At 61.1% G+C, this 18,066-nt stretch overlaps 1 protein-coding gene across 13 annotated transcripts in view; it reads left to right on the forward strand.

The window, feature by feature from the left end:
• PLXNB1 (plexin B1) overlaps nt 1-18,066 on the forward strand; it is a 28,235-nt gene that overhangs the window by 564 nt on the left and 9,605 nt on the right. For 2 of the 13 annotated variants that reach the window (XM_049716179.1, XM_012538282.3), the window contains exons 1-23: nt 1,678-1,819; nt 5,559-5,611; nt 6,678-7,790; nt 8,518-8,700; nt 8,975-9,103; nt 9,230-9,330; nt 9,626-9,758; nt 10,023-10,179; nt 10,485-10,593; nt 10,670-10,778; nt 11,194-11,874; nt 12,079-12,201; nt 12,393-12,515; nt 12,808-12,901; nt 12,987-13,159; nt 13,305-13,456; nt 15,230-15,335; nt 15,512-15,648; nt 15,959-16,135; nt 16,362-16,533; nt 16,722-16,964; nt 17,635-17,811; nt 17,889-18,037. In XM_049716179.1, coding sequence (XP_049572136.1) covers nt 6,684-7,790; nt 8,518-8,700; nt 8,975-9,103; nt 9,230-9,330; nt 9,626-9,758; nt 10,023-10,179; nt 10,485-10,593; nt 10,670-10,778; nt 11,194-11,874; nt 12,079-12,201; nt 12,393-12,515; nt 12,808-12,901; nt 12,987-13,159; nt 13,305-13,456; nt 15,230-15,335; nt 15,512-15,648; nt 15,959-16,135; nt 16,362-16,533; nt 16,722-16,964; nt 17,635-17,811; nt 17,889-18,037 — 4,535 coding nt within the window. In that variant the 5' untranslated portion in view covers nt 1,678-1,819; nt 5,559-5,611; nt 6,678-6,683. The other 11 variants (XM_049716177.1, XM_049716176.1, XM_049716180.1 and 8 more) reach the window with 11 other exon arrangements.

An 18,066-nucleotide genomic window follows, 5' to 3' on the forward strand; every position in this document is an offset into this window, starting at 1 on the left:
GGGCCCCCCACAAGCTGCACAGCCAGGAGAGGCAAGGTGGGTGAGGGCCTTGAAGCACAGCAGCTTGGCTGAGGTGGTGATGGGTGTTGGGGAGTTGTGGGGCATAAAGTTAGGGAATGAAGTGGAGGACCCAGAGGGCCACTCTGATGTCCAGAGGCCAGGGACGAGGGAACCAGGGAAGGGGTGCCATCCTGGTGGGGACAAGGTGCTGAGTCATGGACCCAGGTGTTGGAAGAGAAGGTGGAGGGAAGGGAGCGAGCTGAGGAGTTGGGGAGGGAGAATTTGGAAGGCAGAGTCGGGTATATGAGAATGATGACTCTTGATGGGTGGCAGGTGGGAAGAGGGTGCCTGTGATTTAGCTCTTCTGACAGCAGCCAGTATGGATGACCAGAACCTTCTGATTGAGGCTCCCCCAAGCCTGTGGAGGCTCTGGGGGCTTCCAGAGTGATCTCTGTGTGACAAATTGTGCCTCCCAAGAGGCTGTCCCAATGGCCATGAGCCAAAGCTCTCCAGAAGTCCTAATAGGATGGACTAGGTCCTGGCTCCTGAGTTTTTGCAGTGGGCAGGGCAAGGTATGGAGGGCCCAGCAGAGGGCACACCTGGGCCTCAGGAGAGAACCCAAGTGTACCTCCTTTGGAAGGCCCAAGTATTTGCAGGTGAGGGAGTCCAGACTTGCCCAAGGCTTCTTAGCTTGGGGCGGGCCCAGGTACAGGTCTGGAAGGAAATGTGCCCTTGCTTGTGCACTTTTGCAGCGGTGTGCCCTCCCTTAACAGCCGGGCTAGGTGTGGTATCACCTCCACTTGGCGGTCAGCAAATAGGCGTGTGTGTGTTTGGGGGGCAGGGGTCAGGTTACTTGGCTTAGTGATGGCGCAAGCCCAGGCCCAACCCCACAGCCTGCGCTCTTCCCGCACAGCCAGAGGTGGGGGCCGGAAGGAGACGCCGGCTGTTTGGGAGTCCTGGGAGTAGAGCCGGTGGGCAGACCTGGTGCGGTGGGGAGAAACAAGGCGCCTAGGAGTTCAAGTTGGAGGAGGACGACCACAGGAACCAGGTATTGGACAGGTAAGAGGGAGCTCGCGGCGCCGCACAGCGGGGGTGGTGGTTAGCGAACAGGCGGGGCAGGTGAGGGGCGTGGGTCCCACCCGGCGCTGGCAGGCAGGTAGGCAGAGGCCGGGGCGCGGTGCAGAGCGCGACCCCCAGTCCGGCACCTCCCATCCCCAAGGCCTCCCAATTCCGGTTCCAGCGCGGCACGCAGGTGAGGCCCGGCGGAACTGGGCGGGGTGGGGCAGCTGGTCCTTGGGGCTCCCGCTCCTCACCCTCCTCCCGCCGCCGTCCGCGTTGCCCTGGCTACCGCCGTGGTGCAGCCCGCCCCCCCCCGCCGCCCCCCCCGCCCCCGCGAAGGAGGGGTGTAGTCCCCCGCCCTCGGCAAGTGCAGAGCCGGGCGGGCTGGAATGCGGGGTCCCGGGCGGCTTGGGGCCGCGCGCCTGGCTCTCCCGGCTGCTTCCGGCCTGGCCTGGGCGGCGGGCGGGGGGAGGGCGGCCCGGCGGGCGAGGAGGGGGAAGGAGCGGAGCCGGGCCCGGCCGACGCGGCTTTGTCTCCTTTGTTCCCAGCGGTGGCAGCGCCGCGGCGGGAGGGGCGGGCAGCGGCCGCAGTTTTCCGCCCCTCGGTCTCCGGGTAACAGCTGCGGCTCCGCCAGACCCACCTCCGGCGGGGGGCGGGGGGGTGGGGGGAAGGCCGCCGCCGCCGCCGCGCGCGCAGATCTCGAGCCCGGAACGGCCGGCGCCCGCCTCGGCGTGCTAGTCCTGCGGGGCCCGGCCGGGTGGTGAGTGCGGGGCCCGGGGCCGGGGCGGTGGGACCGGGGCGAGGCGGCGCATCCCCGGGATGGAAGGGCCTGGAGCTTCGATGCCGCTGGGCCTGGGCAGCCCGTGTGAATGGTGGTCGGCTTCGGTCCTGAGAGTTGGGACCATACTTCTCCGCGCGAAGGGAAACTCTGGCGGCTCCGCCTGTAACGCGATTGGGAGACAGAGGAGGTGGAGCTGCTCCTCCGCGCCCCCTCCTCGCCAACGCCGCCGCAGCCGCCTCAGCCCGGGACCGGCCGGCCTCTTCCCCGCCCTCCCAGGACCACTGGTGGGGTCCTTGCTCTGGTCGGGGAGGAGGGAGGAGGGTCGGGGAAAAGTCGACGGGGAGGTCGAGGCTTCCCCTACGTAGTAACAGCCCTTCCAGGCTGCGCTCGGCGCAACTGACAAAAGGCAGCCTGTGATCCCCCTGCCACGCACCCCCAGAGGGGAAGCCCCAGCCCCCCATCCGCCGTATATATACTGACGGTGGGTGACTGATGAGCACTCCTTGAGTCCTCACCGGTAAATGGTGGACCCTCACCCCCACCCCCACCCCACCTCGACACAAACAACAGGGTAAGCACTGTGCACTCTTGCGCTGTCAATTAGTAACTTCTCTTGGGTGGACCCTGGGAGCAGAGCGAGGGCAGAAAGGAAAGGCCGGTTTCCCACTCTAATCCCCGCGACTCGGTAAATGAGGGCTGGGATATGAACCCTCTCCCAGTTTGAAGGGCAGAGTTTATAAGCCCTCTTGGTTGGTGAGGACAGCCCCAGGAGGGCGGGGAGAGGTGCTTGCTCTTTGCAGACAGAAGTTAGGCAGCCTTGGGCCCTGCTGAAGCGGTCCAGAGAAAGGTGGGCCCAGAAGAGCTAGGCTTTGGCTGTGACTCTGGCTGGGGTTTGAGATCTGGGGAATGGGCAAGAGATCCTAGCTGTGTAAGTTGGGGACCTGAGGCCCAGCTCCAAACCAGCCTTTTCAGCCTGCTCTGGCCTCGTCATTAATAAAAGTGGGGCTGACCCTGTGTCATCCTTCAAGAAGCCAGGTGGCTTGGAGAGGATTGTGGGTTCCATATCTCCCCTGTTGGCTGGGTTTTCTTGGCTGTGAAATGAGGGTTCTTTCAACATGTAAGGAGCACCTGCTCTGTGCTAACGTTTGTCCTGGTTACTGGAGCCTCTGAATCAAAAGTCACATTCCCTGCCTTTAAGGAGTTTCAAGAGTGGGAGTGTGGAACAAGGAGAAGAGTGGCCTTGGTTGGTGCCTCTAATGCCAGGCACACACCATATCACGTTTAATGGTCAGAGCAGTCCCGCCTCCCATTCTCCAGATAGGAAACCTGAAGCTTAGAGAGCCCAAGGCAGAGCTGCAATATACACGAGGGTGGTGGCTGGGGATGTCCACTGGCCATGTGTAGTGGGCTCCTCAGGAGCATGAGGGGACAGGGAAGCCTTCCCTGGGAGGTGATGGTTGGGCACCAGAGTTAATGGGATAGAGAGGGAGTGGGCACGGAGGAGTGTGAAACAGCCTGCAGTTCAGGCTGGCAGGAACGAAGAGCATGTGCGGGGGAGCACTGGCATGGATCGCACAGGAGAGCATGTGGACTGGAGGGCTTGACCTTTATACTCCAGCCCCTGGGGTGCCCCAAAGACTCTGGAAGGAGGGATGTACTCCGATACATCGCTTGAAGTTCCCCTGAGGTGGGAGGGGGTAAGCTGGAGGGGCTGGGAGCTGCTCTATGGCCGGTGGCAGAGGTTAAGTGAAATATGTGCCCTTCTTCTTTTTGTCCTCCTCCTACCCATGGTATGTGGGGAAGGGCGAGGGTTGCTCGGCCCTGTGGCAGTGATTGAAGAAGCCTGACACTTTTCCCAGCGTGAGTCGGTCTCCAGTATCCTATGTGGCCTTGCCAGGAGCTGTTCTGATCCTGCCCATCCGCTTCCTGTGGGCCACTCGACCCAGCTGGGATTTTACATTTAGGGATTGTCCTGGTTGCTGCCCTTTGAGGGCTGGAGAACTTTGGCTTGAAGTAGGCGCTGAGCAAATGTTTGTAAGCGAATGCTGGGTCAGACCCTCTGCCCAAGGCACATCCCTAGGCGGGAGGTGGTAGGAGGGACTGAGCAGTGGCTGAGCATGGGAGATGGCCTCTGCCCATCCTCAGGCAGACCCTGTCTTCCCAGAGGAAGAAACTTTCTCCCCCCATCCCTTGGAAACAAGGTGGGGGGTTCCTGGGAAGCCTGGCCTTGCCACAGTCCTGGGCTTCTCGCCGGGTTCACGACTCTCCCTGCCGGCCCCCTCCTCCTACCCCCTCAGTGGCAAACAGAGGCTGCCTTGTTCCTGCTCCCATAGAGCTGCCCTGTTCTCTGCACACTAAAAATGGAAACCCCCAAGCTATTTTGGGAGCACTGCCCAGCCAGGCCGTGGCCACAGTACTCTGCTTCCACCGGGCTGCTGGACCCTCCTCCAAGCCTTACGCCCAGCCCTGCTCACTCTGGGCCAGCCTCAGGAGCACCCTGCCGGGAGCCTTGGCTGGAAGGAGCCAACCTGGACCCTGGGAAGCTCTGGGAACAGAGTGAACAGGCAGACTGGCAGCTGGATGGTGGGAGGGGCTGGGCCATGCCGCCTGGGCACAGGCAAGTAGGGGAAGTGTCTCAGCTTGGGATGCATGCCCTGTCCTCTGTGCTTTACCAATCTTGGTGCTCCTGGCTGGAGACCATCCAGGTCTGGGAAAGGTGGCTGGTCTCACCTGGCTTCAGGTGGAGCCTGCAAGGATGGGTCTGTGAGGAGAGCAGGCACTCAAGGTCTGCGAAGGTCCTGGGGATGTGGGGCACATCTAGTATGGTGACTTCCTTTAGGACAATCCCCCCTGCCCCCCACCCTCCAGCCCTGCTCTGCTCTGCCCTGCAGGAGAGGAGATAGCAAGAGATGGCCTGGCTTCTGCAGCCCTCTAGGACTTAGGGCTCAAACCAGGGAAGTGTGCGTGAGTCTGTGTGTGTGGGGTCTGAAAGTGGGTGGTGGTGTGTATGTCTTGGGTGGGTGGGTGCATGTGATGTGCCTGTGTGGAGTGCATGTTTCTTTGTGTAAAAAGTTTGTCTCTGTGGACGTGTCTTTGTGCAGGTGTCTAAGTGCAGGTGGGTAGCGTGTCTGTGTGGGACGTTTGCCTGTATTTCTGGGTATGTGTCTCTGTGCGCTATGCACAGGCAGTATGTGCATGCATCTGTGTGTGTGCTCGTGCTCATGTGTTTGTGTGTGGGTGTGTGCATCCAGGGTGGGTGGTATGTATGCTTCTTGGTGTGTGCGAGCATGTGTCTGCTTATGTGCTGGTGGTGGTTTGGGCCTAGGCTAGCCCCGGGCCTGTGTGGAGGGTATGTACCAGGGTACCCTGATAGGGGAGAGTTTGGGCAGAGGATGAGGATGGGAGAGTGCCGAGAACGGGCTGCAGGGGGCACAGGACTAAAGTGGGGGCCTGACTGGGCCCTGCCAGCCGTGCAGCTCCTTCCTAGCTGCCCTTTCCCAGGCCCTGAGGGTGCTTGGTTCTGCTGCCCTCCCCCTCTCTGTGGGCTCTGAGGAGGCGTCCCTGTGGAATGTGTTTGGTGGCCGAGGGCCAGGCTGGGCCCAGCTCCACCAGCAGACTGGGCAGCCGGGAGAGGTACCTTTGTGCTGCCTCCATGGTGGGGAGCCCAAATGCCTGCAGCCCAACCCCCAGCTTCATGCTCTGCTTTCTCCCTGGCTAGGTGACTCTCACACGGGGCATGCTGTTGTCTCCTGATCCAGCTGGCCTTGCCAGGTGAGCCTGACCGCACACCTAGGTGTCTGGGAGCAGTGTGACTCCCACCTCTGCTGAGAGCTCTCCAAGGTGGGGTCTAGCTAGCCTTTTAGGCCCTATCCCTGGCAGCCTTTTTTTAAAAAAAAATATTTATTTTGGCTGTGTTTGGTCTTCATTGCTGTGCGCGGGCGTTCTCTAGTTGCGGAGAGCAGGGGCTACTCTTCGTTGCGGTGTGCAGCCTTCTCACTGCAGTTGCTTCTCTTGTTGCGGAGCACGGGCTCTAGGCACGCAGGCTTCAGTAGTTGTGGCATGTGGGCTCAGTAGTTGTGGCTTGCGGGCTCTAGAGCGCAGGCTCAGTAGTTATGGTGCACGGGGTTAGTTGCTCTGCGGCCTGTGGGGTCTTCCCGGACCAGGGCTCGAACCCGCGTCCCCTGCATTGGCAGGCGGATTCTTAACCACTGAGCCACCAGGGAAGCCCTCCCTGGCAGCCTTAACCCCCCTCATCTCTCTGGCCCTTTGGTTCTGTGGTTATTACCCTTCTGGATTCCTAGCCTGAAAGGCCCTTCATCCAATTCTTACCCTACTCTAACATGCAGGTGGCCCATGAGACCTTGCCCTCCCTTTTTCTGTCCAGGAAACTGACATCCATGCAGAGGGTGCCTTTCTCTCTTTGGGGTTTTGGGTCCCTTCTTCCCATCCCTTGCCCTCCTGCCCCTTCCAGGCCCTAGTCCCTGGGAATGGGATGTTTCCCATGTCTCTGCCCCTTTAGCCTCTTACCCTTGGACCCTGTTATGACATAGGGCAGGGCAGGGCAGGGTGATGGGTGTGGGGTGCAGGTCTCCTGAGAGAGTAGTGCTTACAGAGAATGGGCAGCGTTGAAGTTTCCAGGAAAATGTCTCCTGACCCCTTGCTAGTGTGTGGTCCTGGGGTCATCCTAACCACAGTGCCATCTAAGCCTGGTCCTCCCTGCTCCCCCCTCCCTGAGTTAGGAGGGGCGTCTTGGCAGCATCACAGTCCTACTCCTCACCAGTGGTCCCACGGTGCTCAGGCAGCCACATGAGCCCCGCTCAACCTCTCTCCCTACCAGGTGACCATGCCTGCCCTCGGCCCAGCTCTTCTCCAGGCACTCTGGGCCGGGTGGGTCCTCACCCTCCAGCCCCCTCCACCGACTGCTTTCACTCCCAATGGTACGCATCTGCAGCACCTGGCGCGGGATCCCACCTCAGGCACCCTCTACCTAGGAGCCACCAACTTCCTGTTCCAGCTGAGCCCTGAACTGCAGCTGGAGGCCACTGTGTCCACTGGCCCTGTGCTAGACAGCAGGGACTGTCTGCCACCTGTGACACCTGATGAGTGCCCTCAGGCCCAGCCCACCAACAACCCAAACCAGCTGCTCCTGGTGAGCCCTGGGGCCCTGGTGGTGTGTGGCAGTGTGCACCAGGGGGTCTGTGAACAGCGGCGCCTGGGGCAGCTCGGGCAGCTGTTGCTGCGGCCAGAGCGACCTGGGGACACCCAGTATGTGGCTGCCAACGACCCTGCCGTCACCACGGTGGGACTGGTGGCCCAGGGCTTGGCTGGGGAGCCCCTCCTCTTTGTGGGGCGGGGCTACACCAGCAGGGGTGTGGGGGGAGGCATCCCTCCCATCACTACCCGCGCCTTAAGGCCGCTGGACCCCCAGGCTGCCTTCTCTTACGAGGAGACGGCCAAGCTAGCTGTGGGCCGCCTCTCCGAGTACAGCCACCACTTTGTGAGCGCCTTTGCACGCGGGGCCAGTGCCTACTTCCTGTTTCTCCGGCGGGACCTGCAGGCTCAGTCTCGAGCTTTCCGTGCCTATGTGTCCCGTGTGTGCCTCCGGGACCAGCACTACTACTCCTACGTGGAGTTGCCTCTGGCCTGTCAGGGGAGCCGCTACGGGCTGATCCAGGCTGCAGCTGTCGCCATGTCCGCGGAGGTGGCCCAGGGGGAGGTGCTCTTTGCAGCCTTCTCCTCGGCCGCTCCCCCCACTGTGGGCCGGCCCCCGTTGGCAGCTGCCGGGGCATCTGGAGCCTCTGCCCTCTGTGCCTTCCCTCTGGATGAGGTGGATCGCCTTGCTAATCGCACACGTGATGCCTGCTACACTCGGGAGGGCCGCGCTGAGGATGGGGCCGAGGTGGCCTACATTGAGTATGATGTCAATTCCGACTGTGCTCAGCTGCCCGTGGTGAGTCCTGGCACCGCCCAGCCCTTCCCTGTCTCTGAGGCCACTGGCCAGGCATTTACTGATCAGGTCAATGGATGTTAAGTGATTCCTTTGTGTCTGGGTGATGGATGGGTACCTTATGGTAAGAGTGGCATTCAGGGAGACAGAGAGCCAGCTGTGCAGGGGTGGGTTTGGACCAGGCGCTGAAGGGATGGCATTTGTGTAGGTGGACTGAAAGGGCATTTGAGGTTCTTGGGAATGGGGCAGAGACCCAGAATGTAGAGGGGATGGAATCTATTGTTTTAGGTTCTTGAGCGAGAGAGGCAGGTGAGGTTGAGACTTGTTTGGCTCTAGTCTCAGGATGGATGAAAAGGGTAGAAGCCACATATAGGGGGACTGAGTCAGTGAGAGGTGGGAGGAGACCCAGGTTAGTAGACCTGGAGAGGAGGATGCAAGCTGGAGAGGCTTTGGAAAAGTGGTCCAGGAGAAGGCTGAGTACATGAACTGGAGGAAGCAGCTCCCAGGCCAGGGATGGGAGAAAGTGGGGCCCCAGGCATGTGGGGATCAAAAGAGGGGGACGGAGCCGCTGCAGACTGTGGAGGTAAGCCACTGAGGCAAGGCTAAGAACGCAGCTGTGGGAGAGCCAAGAGCTGGCAGAGATGGTGAGAAGGGGTGGGGTTGTCCAGGGAGGAGGGGCCCGTGGACGTTATCCAGGGAGGGCCTTATTTGTGCTTCTTGCTGCCTGCAGGACACCCTGGATGCTTACCCTTGTGGCTCAGACCACACGCCCAGCCCCATGGCCAGCCGTGTCCCCCTGGAAGCCACGCCAGTTCTGGAGTGGCCAGGGGTTCAGCTAACAGCCGTGGCGATCACTGTGGAAGATGGACACACCATTGCTTTCCTGGGTGACAGTCAAGGGCAGCTGCATAAGGTGAGTCCACAGGAGGTACTGGGCCCTGCCCCAGGATCTGGAGGCGACAGGCTGCTGGGGACCCAGGCTGGGCAGAGCTACGCCTGAGACCCCTGGGGCTGCGATGTGAGATATGTGATGTGTCCCTGGCCCTGGCTGGGAGAGATGACCTGTGTTCCTCTTTCTGGGGACGGGTGGTGTGACCTGTACTCTCTAGGAGGAAATTCTGTAAATTATTTTATTGGGGCGAGAGGGGAGGGCCTTGGGCCTCAGATCTTGTGGTCTCTGATCTCAGGTCTACTTGGGCCCAGGGAGTGATGGCCACCCGTACTCCACACGGATCATCCAGCAGGGGTCTGCGGTGAGCAGAGACCTCATCTTTGATGGGGCCTTCGAGCACCTGTACGTCATGACCCAGAGCACGGTGAGTGCCACGCGCCAGCCAGGGAGGGCATGACTGCTGGGAGGGGCCTCGGGGGAGCTGGGGGCCCATATGTGGAGAGCCACTGGTGCTTGGATTGTTGACCTCAAGTCCTCTTTGCTGCTGTAGCTTCTCAAGGTTCCTGTGGCCTCCTGTGCTCAGCACCTGGACTGTGCATCTTGCCTGGCTCACAGGGACCCGTACTGTGGGTGGTGTGTGCTCCTCGGCAGGTCTGCGCTCCCCCGACCCTGGCCCCTTCCCCAGCCCCACCCCAACCCCAGCCTCATGCCCTCAATTCTCCTGCCCTGTCCAGGGTTCCTGGTCCTTGGCCCTTGACTCTCAACCCTTGACCCCTGGATGCCCCAACGCCCTACTCTCACCCCTATCCTCCACCCTGACTTGCCAGGCCTGTCGTGGCCCACTTGAGGATCCTGCCCAGGTCCGTAGGATTGTAGGTGTCCCTGCCCCATGAACTGCCAGTGGCCCCGTGAGGGTCACAGGTGGACACTGGTCATTCTTGCCCAGGTGCAGTCGCCATTCCGAGTGCTCTCGGGGCCAGGGCTTAGAGCGGTGGCTGTGGAGCTTCCAGCCTGAGGTGGGCTGTCTGCAAGTGGCAACCTTGAGTCCTGCTAACATCAGCCGTGAGGAGAGGAGGGAGGTGAAGACCAGAGCAGGCGGAGTCCTGGCCGGGGGGAGCTCTGGTGATGGGTTGCAACCTTGAATTTTAAGTACTACATGGCCTTGCCCAAGTCGCTTCTCTTGGGGCTCCGCTTTCTCCATCTGTTACTAACCCAGGCTGGAGGGTATTTGTGGTCACTGGGGGCTGGTGGCCGCTGGTGCCTGCCCACATTGGAAGCCTGTAAACGGAGCCCTGATCTGTTGCCCAGTGGCTCCAACAGCATGTCCTGGCCTCTCTTCGCAGGTTTTCTTGTCGGTACCCGATCTGCCACCCCTGTGGCCAGGGGAGTCTTATTCCTGCCACTTTGGGGAATACCAGAGTCCTGCCCTGCTGACCAGTTCTGGTGTGATGTGCCCCTCCCCAGACCCTAGTGAGGCTCCAGAGCTGCCGAGAGAAGCTGGTGGGTGAGAGAAGGAGCCAGCCCGGGGCCTGGGAGCCCCGCTCTCCTCCCATCTTGCTCCAAGGGGTGTGATCAGGATGAGGTGTGAATCCAGGCAAAGGGTCCTGCAGCGATGCCTTTCTCTGAGGTCCCCTCTGGTCCCCAATCCCTGAAGTCCCTGTTTTCTACCCTGTGGACTGTGTTCCCGACCCTGGGCACCCCTTCCTGGTCAGAGTGCTAAACCCACCCTGTGTGGTCTGGGACGTCAGCTCGGGGTCTGAGTGCCCCTTCCTGCTCCTCAGCCCAGCTCGCTCCTCCCTCTGCAGACCACGTCTCCGTGAGCCTGGAGCTCAGGTTTGGCACCGTCGTGATTGCCGAGGCTTCCCTCTCCTTCTATGACTGCATGGCCGTCACCTTGCTCCGCCCGTCTGCACAGTGAGTTCCTCACCCCGACCCCCAGCCCCTGGGCTGCCCTGTGGCGATCCGCACCCCATGGCTGTGCTTTGTGCAGGTGCCAGGCCTGCGTGAGAAGCCTCTGGGGGTGTAACTGGTGCGTCTGGCAGCACCTGTGCACGCACAAGGCCTTATGTGATGCTGGGCCCATGGTGGTCAGCCGACAGGTGAGCCCAACTCCCGACCGGGCCCCAGGGGGGGTTCGGGCTCCCCATTGTGAGGGTTTCTCTCATGGCCTGGGGTCTGTGTGTCTGCCTGCCCCGGGTGCTCTGTCATGAGCACCTGAGCTGCTGTGTGTGACGGACTCACTGGAGGACGGCTGTCAACGTCCCACCTGTTTCGGGAGAGGACGTTTGTAACTGAGAGGAGGGGAGGTCTGGCCTCGTGCCCCACCTTGGCACAGATGCCATAGACGCCCCTAGAGCGCGCCCTCCCCTTCCCCTCTGGAGAATTAATGGGCTGTTTTTGTTTCTCTTTTCCTTGGTCTCCTTTTCTCTTAACACACCCTTTGCCTGCCTGCTGCCCGCTCCCGCACCTGCCTGCTGAGTGGCCCTTCCTGTCTTTCTCTGCCTCCCACTTCAGAGCCCGCCCCTCTCCCCAGCCCCTCCTGCAAGAGACGCACCCACCTCCTTCCCACCCACAGCCCCCAGGGCCACGGTCGCCCTGACTCCTGACGCCCTTCCTGTGGACACTCCTTCCACAGCCACAGCCTTGGATGTCCCCCCCGGGGCCAGGCCTTCCCTGCTCAGCCCCCGGGGGCCGTGGGCAGGTCCCGGCCCCACACCTGCCTCGGCTTCCACGGGCTCACCTCTCCACAAGGCCCCTCCTCCTCCCAGCCCCCGCCAGAGGCCTGGAACCGCTGTCCCTGCCCCTACAGCCTTCGGACCCATGGCCACTGCCGAGGACCTCTTGGCCTCCCACCCATCGCCCTCAGATGCAGCAGCACTGCCCCCCGCCCTTGCAGAGCCTGGCCCCGAGGCTCTCCCCTCTGCGGTACCCCTGGACCAGCCCCCCAGCACGGCTCCCGCCACCACTTTCCCAGGGGCCGCTGGCTCCACGAAGCCTGCTCTGGACTGGCTCATGAGAGAAGGCGGCGAGCTGCCCGAGGCGGATGAGTGGACAGGGGGTGACACGCCCGCCTTCTCCACTTCCACCCTCCTCTCAGGTGATGGAGACTCTGCTGAGCACGAGGGCCCTCCCGCCCCCCTCATCCTCCTGTCCAGCCTTGACTACCAGTACGACACCCCTGGGCTCTGGGAGCTGGTGAGACCCGGCACAGGAAGGAGGCCTCAGGGGAGGGGATCGGGACAGATGCAGCCTCTTGGCCACCTTGCGATTCTGCAGGGGAAGGATGGAGGGGAGGGGGGCGTCCGCTGCCTCACGCTGGCCTGGCCCCGGGGTTGTGCCTGGGAAAGGGATGAGGCGGCAGGTGGGCTCCATAGACTGCCTGGCGCTTGGTGCCTGCAGGAGGAGATGACCTTGGGGGCAGGCTCCTGCCCTTGTGTGGAGAGTGTGCAGGGCTCCAGCCTGATGCCGGTCCACGTGCAGCGAGAAGTGCGACTGCTGGGCAGGAACCTGCGCCTCTTCCAGGTGAGTGTGTCCTCTTTGCAGCTGTTGCTGTGGCCTCCTTGGCTGTTGGCAAACTATGCGCGAGTCCCGGGGAGCAGGGGAGGGCACGGCCTCAGGTCTCAGTCCCAACCCGGGGACTGTGCTGGGGCCCTGTGGGGCTTACCAGGCCTGGCTTCTGAAGCTGCCCCCGTAGCTGTGTCCTCTGTCCCCAGGACAGCCCAGGCGACCATGAGTGTGTGATGGAGCTGGAGGGCCACGAGGTGGTGGTTGAGGCCCGGGTCGAATGCGAGCTGCCTCCAGATACCCGGTGCCATGTCACCTGCCAGCAGCACCAGGTACAGATCCCGAGTCCTGGGTGGGCAAGGGCGCGCTAGCCACAGGCTGGCTACCAAGCTTAGCTGGCTGCACCGCACTCATCCCAGCCCATTCTCTGACTGAGTGACCCCGAGGGAGTCGTAGTACCCCAGCTCTGACCTCTGACCTTGTGCCCCATGGGGTCCTGTATCCCAGCTCTGGCCTCTGGCTTTGTGTTCCCATGAGTCATTTTGGTCCTTTCTCTGACCACCGTCTCCCCAGGCCTGACGCCTCCCCTAACCCTGGGCTCTGACCCCACTCCCATTTCTCCAGCTCAGCTATGAGGCTCTACAGCCAGAGCTCCGCGTGGGGCTGTTTCTGCGTCGGGCTGGCCATCTGCGTGTGGACAGTGTGGATGGGCTGCACGGTGAGTGACCCGGGGCTGCTGGGACTGGCTGGTGGCAACAGGGCTCTTCCTGGCCTGCCTCTCACATTCGTCTCTCCGCCCCCAGTGGTGCTGTATGATTGTTCCGTGGGACACGAGGACTGCAGCCGCTGCCAAACTGCCATGCCCCAGTACGGCTGTGTGTGGTGCAAGGGGAAGCATCCACGCTGTGTGGCCCAGGAGGCCTGTGGCGAGGCTGAGGCTGTGGTCACCCAGTGCCCAGCACCCCTCATCCACTCGGTGTGTTGAAATGCTGGAGCATCCCTTCAAGGGGTTCGGGGTGCTATGGGTTCAGTGTCCCAAAAGATGGGAGGCTGGGGCTGTCTCTCCAGGCTGCCAAAGGTCAACAGGTGCATGGAGGTGAGCCATCCTTGTCCTGGAACAGGTGGAGCCACTGACTGGGCCTGTAGACGGAGGCACCCGTGTCACCATCAGGGGCTCCAACCTGGGCCAACACGTGCAGGACGTGCAGGACACGGTCAGGGTGGCTGGAGTGCCCTGTGCTGTGGACGCTCAGGAGTACGAGGTGTCCAGCAGGTGAGTGGGCTGGACTGACAGGAGCAGGGGGCACCCCGCGGGCTTCACAGGTGGCTTTCCTGCTTAGGGCCATCCACCCACTACTCGTCTGCCCTCCCCCTCCCCCTTTCCTTGGTTCTGATCACAGTGTCTCAGGGCTGGGGTTACTATCAAGGCCTTGGCTTTGTGCACAGACCTGCAGGTTTCTGGCCTGGGTCTAGTCACTGCTCAGAGCTGACAGGCGGCTCTGCTTCTTGGCACTGCCTAGGTGTGCTCACCGGCTTTCCAAGTGACCACGGGCATAGTTGTGGTAGCAGGCTCCTTGGATCCCAGACAGCTGTGCTCTGCGGCTGACCTTCCCACCTGCTGACCCTTCTTCCCCAAGCACTGCCCTGGGCAGGCTCCTCACGGGGATAGACTTATGACACACCTGCTGAGTGTCAGGCCCCTCTGTCTAGTCCCTGGAACCCCTCCCACTTTCCCAGGGCTTGTGGCTTACAAGGCTGGCAGTTGCAGGGTCCCAAATGTGCACACGCAGAACACAGCGAAGGAGACATCCACAAGCAGCAGGTCTCCAACCCGCCGAATGTCAGGGTTACCTGGAGAGTTGGTTCAAAACCCCCCAGAGCAGATCCTTAGACCACCTCCCTCCACTTCCTGCAGAGGTCTGGATCTGTAGGCCCGTGTTGGGGTCCCACAGTCTTATTTTCTTTCTTTTAAAAAATGTATTTATTTATTTATTTTTGGCTGTATTGGGTCTTTGTTGCTACGTGCAGGCTTTCTCTAGTTGCGGCGAGCGGGGGCTACTCTTTGTTGCGGTGCGCGGGCTTCTCATTGCGGTGGCTTCTCTTGTTGCGGAGCTCGGGCTCTAGGCGCGTGGGCTTCAGTAGTTGTGGCATGCGGGCTCTAGAGTGCAGGCTCAGTACAGGCTTAGTTGCTCTGTGGCATGTGGGATCTTCCCGGACGAGGGCTTGAACCCATGTCCCCGGCATTGGCAGGCGGATTCTTAACCACTGCACCACCAGGCAAGTACCCTGCAGTCTTATTTTCAACAAGACTCTGCTAGAGCATGTTGTTTCCCCCCTGAATGTATTATGACTGAGAACTTTAGATGAGTGTTAATGATTCTAGAACCGTGAGACTAAAGTACTTTCTGAACTGATTTATAAAGTGATTAAAATACATTCCAGCTGAAGCCTCTCCCGGGTAGTTCACACTTCGCTTGTTCTGTTTTCTCGGGGTGTTTGCAGTGACCGTGACAATGTCACAAAGAGTCGAACCACTGCAGGCTTCACATTCTGGAGATTAATTTGCCCCAAGCTTCTGTTTCCTGGCTAAGAACCAGCATTTCTTAGATTGCTCACTTTCCCTTCACGTCCATCCCCAGACCTGACTAGAGGCTTTCGGGAACGTTTTTTCATGAGGAAATGAAGTTTCCACCACCTTGTAACTGGTGCTGTGCCCACGGTGATGGTGGCCGGTTAGGCCCACTCATTAGCTCAGCAACCCACCCCTGCCACCAGCCTTACCAGGGCTGGTGCCCCACAGAGAGAGAAATTCTCCTTGTCAGGGGCCTCTGGGGGTGGACTTGAATGATTGAACCACAGATATTAATTCTCAGAGGCCAAAGCCTCCTGGTGAGTCGTTAAGGAATTCCTTCCAAAGCAAGAGGATCTCTGTCAATCTTGGGAGCCAGGGAGAACACGTGATGTAGTGGGGCAGGGAGGGGGCGGCCGGGTCAGTTTGAAGGGCCCTTAGTGTGGCCCAGCACCCCAGCTTGCCCTGTGCCCACAGCCTTGTGTGTATCACTGGGGCCAGCGGGGAGGAGGTGGCAGGCGCTGTGACGGTGGAGGTGCCAGGAAGAGGACGCGGCGTCTCAGAGCATGACTTTGCCTACCAGGTGCCTGACTGTTGAGTCCCCACCAGCTACCCATGGGCCACCCCCTTAGGTGGCTCCTCCCAGCCCATTGGTTCGCCTTCCTGGGGCTCCCCACCCCAGGGCCTCCTTGTCTGCTCCCCCTGCCTCCCTGTTCTTGGCCTGATGCCTGTCTGTTTATCCCTGTCCCCTTCCCACAGGACCCAAAGGTGCATTCCATCTTCCCGGCCCGAGGCCCCAGAGCCGGGGGCACCAACCTCACCGTGCATGGCTCCAAGCTTCTGACCGGGCGGCTGGAGGACATCCGAGTGGTAGTTGGAGACCAGCCTTGTCACCTGTGAGGGACGCTTCCTCATTCTGCAAAAATCCTTGAGCTCCAGGGAGAAGATGGAGGGGTGGGATACTAGGGAGAGCAGAAATGGGGAGAGGGCCAAATCTGCTCCATCAAAAAGTGGCCAGCCCCTCTCGAAGCTGGGGCTTTCTTGGGAGTGCAGCCTCCAGGGTCACTTGTGGAGACTGCAATCAGCACTGAAGGGGGAAGTGAGCTGTGGCCCGAGTGGGTCCCGTGTCCTGGAATCACCCCTTTCCCCTTCCTGTGCCCCTCTGGCCCAGTCGGGCCTGCCTGCCACTCCTCCCTCTCTTCTCAGGCTGCTGGAGCAGCAGGCGGAGCAACTGCGGTGTGAGACCAGCCCACACCCCACGCCTGCCACACTCCCCGTGGCTGTGTGGTTTGGGGCTGCTGAGCGGAGGCTTCATCACAGCCAGTTCGAGTACACATCAGATCCCAATGTCACCTCTGCTGGCCCCGCCAAGAGCTTCCTCAGGTGCTGGGCCGAGGGCATGGCTGCATGGCATGCGGTTGGGAGGTCTTTGCAGCTCCAGTATATGGGGGTTTGTAGGGCTCTATGTGGGGGGCTTCGACTCCTATGCTGCTGGTGGGGAGAGGGGCCGTGGGGCTTTGGGTTGGAGCTGACCTAACATCAGGGACTGGGCTGTGCTTTAAAGCCTTGTTCACATAAGCCCTAAGTGGCTCATGGGCTGTGTTTTCAGTGGAGGACGTGAGATATGGGTCCGTGGCCAGAATTTGGACGTGGTGCAGACACCAAGAATCCGAGTGACTGTGGCCACGAGAGCGCCAGGACCAGGCCAGGGGCTTGGGTGGAGGCACCGCGTGATCCCAGAGACGGCGTGCTCCCCCGGAGCCTCCTGTGGCGGCCTGCACGTAGGAGCCCCAAGGGCATCCCCTGCCTGCACTGGGCTAGCCATCGCCCACCTTGCCCCTCATCCCTCCCCCACCCCTAGACAGCTGTGGGTGGCGGGTACCAGTGGAGGCTATGTCCCCATCTTTGCTGGACGCCCCCCTTGTGCACCCTCAGCAGGCCCTCCCTGTCCTCCCTCCCTCTGCCCTAGTTTGAGGAGCCTTGCCACGTGAACAACTCCCAGCTCATCACGTGCCGCACACCGGCCCTCCCAGGCCTGCCTGAGGACCCCTGGGTCCGTGTGGAATTCATCCTTGAAAACCTGGTCTTTGACTTTGCAACACTGAACCCCACACCCTTCTCCTATGAGGCCGACCCCACTCTGCAGCCGCTCAACCCCGAGGACCCCACCGCACCATTCCGGCACAAGCCTGGGAGTGTGCTCTCTGTGGAGGTACTGCTCCTAGTGGGATCTGGCAGGGCCCCAAGACCCTTCACTTTGCCGGATGGTACTGCTGTGTGTGGCACAGGGGGCATGACTGCAAAGTAAGGACCAGTGGATGGACATGGCGAGTGCTGAGGGGGCTGGCGGCAGGGTGCCTAGCCAGACACACCTGGCCGGGGCTTAGGTCCTGTGGTCTGGGTCCTGACATACCCCATGGCAGGTGTCTGAATAACGATATGTAAATAGTTTGGCACACGCAGTGGCGGCGAGGTACACAATAGGCGCCTGGGCTGATGCCCATTTGGCAGGCTGTCTCATGTGGACACATACTTGGCGTGTGTACTGACACACGCAGTAGCAGGGGCTCTGCTTTGTTAGGTCACTGCGTAGGATTTGGGGACAGCTTTATATTCTCCAGATTTTTAGCTCCGGAGAAGTTAAGACTCAAGGAAGAAGGATCGGGAGGGGCAGAAAAGGATCAGGGGGCAGCTTGGGAAACATCCATGGGGCTGTCACCCCATGTGCAGGACAAGAGGTGCTGAGGCACCATCAGCCCTGCTCCTGGGGGTGGGTCTCAGGACCATCCGTCTCACATTTGGGGAGATAGGATCTGAGTGGCCATCAGCTCCTCTCCTCAAGGAAGAGTTCTGAATGATCAATCAGTGACCCCATGTTCCAGGGGGAGAATCTGGACCTTGCAATGTCCAAGGAGGAGGTGGTGGCCATGATAGGGGACGGCCCCTGCATGGTGAAGACGCTGACCCGGCACCACCTGTACTGCGAGCCCCCCGTGGAGCAGCCCCTACCCCGGCACCATGCCCTCCGGGAGGTGCCTGATGCTTTGCCTGAGTTCACGGTCAGTGGGCAGGCTCTGGGCCGGGGCAGGCATCGGGCGTGCGCTGACCTCTTGCTCACATGTGGCTCCCTGTGCAGGTGCAGATGGGGAACCTACGCTTCTCCTTGGGCCACGTGCAGTACGATGGCGAGAGCCCTGTGGCTTTCCCCATGGCAGCCCAGGTGGGCTTGGGGGTGGGCACCTCTCTTCTGGCTCTGGGTGTCATCATCATTGTCCTCATGTACAGGTGGGTGCAGCCAGATGTGGCTGGGTTGG

The sequence above is a fragment of the Orcinus orca genome, chromosome 10, assembly GCF_937001465.1.
Source record: "Orcinus orca chromosome 10, mOrcOrc1.1, whole genome shotgun sequence".
Classification (NCBI taxonomy): Eukaryota; Metazoa; Chordata; class Mammalia; order Artiodactyla; family Delphinidae; genus Orcinus; species Orcinus orca.